This window comes from Formica exsecta, unplaced genomic scaffold, assembly GCF_003651465.1.
Source record: "Formica exsecta isolate Colony F162 unplaced genomic scaffold, ASM365146v1 scaffold443, whole genome shotgun sequence".
Lineage (NCBI taxonomy): Eukaryota > Metazoa > Arthropoda > Insecta > Hymenoptera > Formicidae > Formica > Formica exsecta.
In genome coordinates, this window is record NW_021851667.1 from 18,810 (window position 1) to 21,054 (window position 2,245).

At 31.3% G+C, this 2,245-nt stretch overlaps 1 protein-coding gene across 1 annotated transcript in view; it reads right to left on the bottom strand.

The window, feature by feature from the left end:
- Nucleotides 1–873: 873 nt before the first annotated feature.
- Nucleotides 874–2,245, bottom strand: part of LOC115240666 (ubiquitin carboxyl-terminal hydrolase 14) — a 3,649-nt gene continuing 2,277 nt past the window's right edge. The window contains exons 6-8 of the mRNA XM_029815955.1: nucleotides 2,226–2,245; nucleotides 1,729–2,017; nucleotides 874–1,644 (exon numbers count right to left, since the gene is read on the bottom strand). Coding sequence (XP_029671815.1) covers nucleotides 1,364–1,644; nucleotides 1,729–2,017; nucleotides 2,226–2,245 — 590 coding nt within the window. The 3' untranslated portion in view covers nucleotides 874–1,363. The remainder of the gene's footprint in view (nucleotides 1,645–1,728; nucleotides 2,018–2,225) is intronic.

The window sequence follows — 2,245 nt, forward strand, 5'->3', positions numbered from 1 at the left end:
TTGCTGCAACGTTCTGTGCTGTATGGGTTGATTAGATTTTAATATTTTGCTGGGGGATAGTAACGTTTTATACATATTTTGTTTAATAATAATAATATCTATTGTGTATAATGTAAATAAATATCAATTTTCAGTATTAGTAATGTGTATCAGAACATAATTTTTTTTTATCTCGACCGAATTCATATCACTCATCACGCTATTAGCCGCAAGAAGCTGGAATCTATTTCATTCAGATTCCTGCGCAATGATTTCTGCGCAGACGCTCGATGTTCGATGCTGCCATGTAATGGCACCTTTAATTTAAAAGAGATAGATTCTAGGCTGAAATTAGATTCTGCGCAATTTTCTACGCAGACGCTCTACGCTGCATGATTGGTTAATTTCTTCTTTTAGAACTAACAAATCAACGTCGAGTGTTGACAAGACAATGGGCGTTTTCCAGCAAGGTACACAGATGACACAGTGTACATTATCACGCGATTGGCTATCAAATACAGAATTTTAAATTTCTTCATTTCACAGCCAATCATGTGATAACGTGTAGTACACTGTGTCATCTATGTACCTTGCTGGAAAACGCCCAATAACTGAGCGCTTTCTCTGCCGAACGCGCCCATTAATCGCTCTTAGAGCGATTAAACTTGCTACATTCGAAAACGCTATAACTCTCAAATATATATGTATATTCGTCTCAAATGCAGAAATTTCTAGAAATTTAATAAGCAAACTTATATGTATGTATGAACGTACATACCAATTTCGTAGTGTGAAGAAATGGGATATTTTAGAAATAAAGGCATCCAACTGTATTTTTATTGCAATTATCGAAAAGAAAAAAAGGCTATTATCAAAAGATGATCTATTATCTTATACTTTCTCAATGAAATCTATTGCTTTATATTTATGATTTTTTGTCTCAAATTTTACAGCAGGGTAAATATATAATTTCAGTAGACAAACAATAACAATACTTGCTTATTGTTTGCATACTTTGATTACGTGTATGTGTGTGTATGTGTGTATATTACTCTGCCTATAGACTTGTTGATTGCATGCTTATTACTACATGCTTACCATTTTGTAACGAAAAACTAGAAACTGAACAAGGTCTTGTTTTTCACTCATATTTACCTACAAAATTATTATAGATAATTAGTTATTTTTATATCTGCACGTGCTGAAATTATTATTCAAATTACAAATATTTTATACGCGATAGCATTATAGCACATTGTTAATAGCAATGATATTTTAATGACACTTGTATTAATTGGTATAAAAACAAATGAATATTCGTACGAAACTAGCAACACAAGCAATTTCTTGTCTAGCGTAATTCTTTAAATCAATTATTTGGCAGTTAAGTTTCAGTGTTGTTTGTATTGTCGGCTGTATTGTCCTCTTTCACTTCCAAGATTCTCGGACCATACAAAAGAACATATGCGCAATGCCAATCACCACCTCCGCTGAGTTTTAAAACTTCTTCGGTAGTAACAGCCGTAACAACATCATCATCGCATTTCATCCACGTATCACCCTTTTGACAAATCCATGCGACATAATGACCGCTACTGCTGGAACGTCCTCTATGCGTCAGAACCGCTTGTAATTTATAATAACCGCTATTATTTGATCCCAAATCTGCAATATGAGTATATTAATATGATGAAATTTTTAGAATGTACATAAATGAATCCCAAATCACATTTTTGTTCATATTCTTACCGTTTTTAAACCAAAATGGTTCTTGTTTTATTATTTTCTTTATGCTATCTCCTTTATCTTTAGCTTTTGCATTACAAGATTCTTCTACCAAAGTATCTTCATATTCTTTGAATTTCTCACGCATTGGTATGAGTTTGTTTTGAAGTTCGGGGCTACATAATTCAAAAGCATCAAATTCCAAGGGAAATTTTACATCTTTCAATATTTTTGCATTAATCGCTTCTTTTTCCTTGTAATAAAACCGTACAAACTGTATAGTTAAATATGCTGGTAACCTGCTAATCTTAGACTGAAAAAGTACAAACATACACATACACATTATATATATATATATATATTTTACATATTTGTTGTGATATTAAAATTATAAATATTATTTTATTTTTAAATAATCCGTTTTTTTTCTTTTACTATGATATGAATAGCTTCTTCTCATATAAATATCATGTGCATAATTTTGAGATTACTGTATGTATATGTGTAATTTAAAAATGTACCGTTTTTGTATAAACGGCAT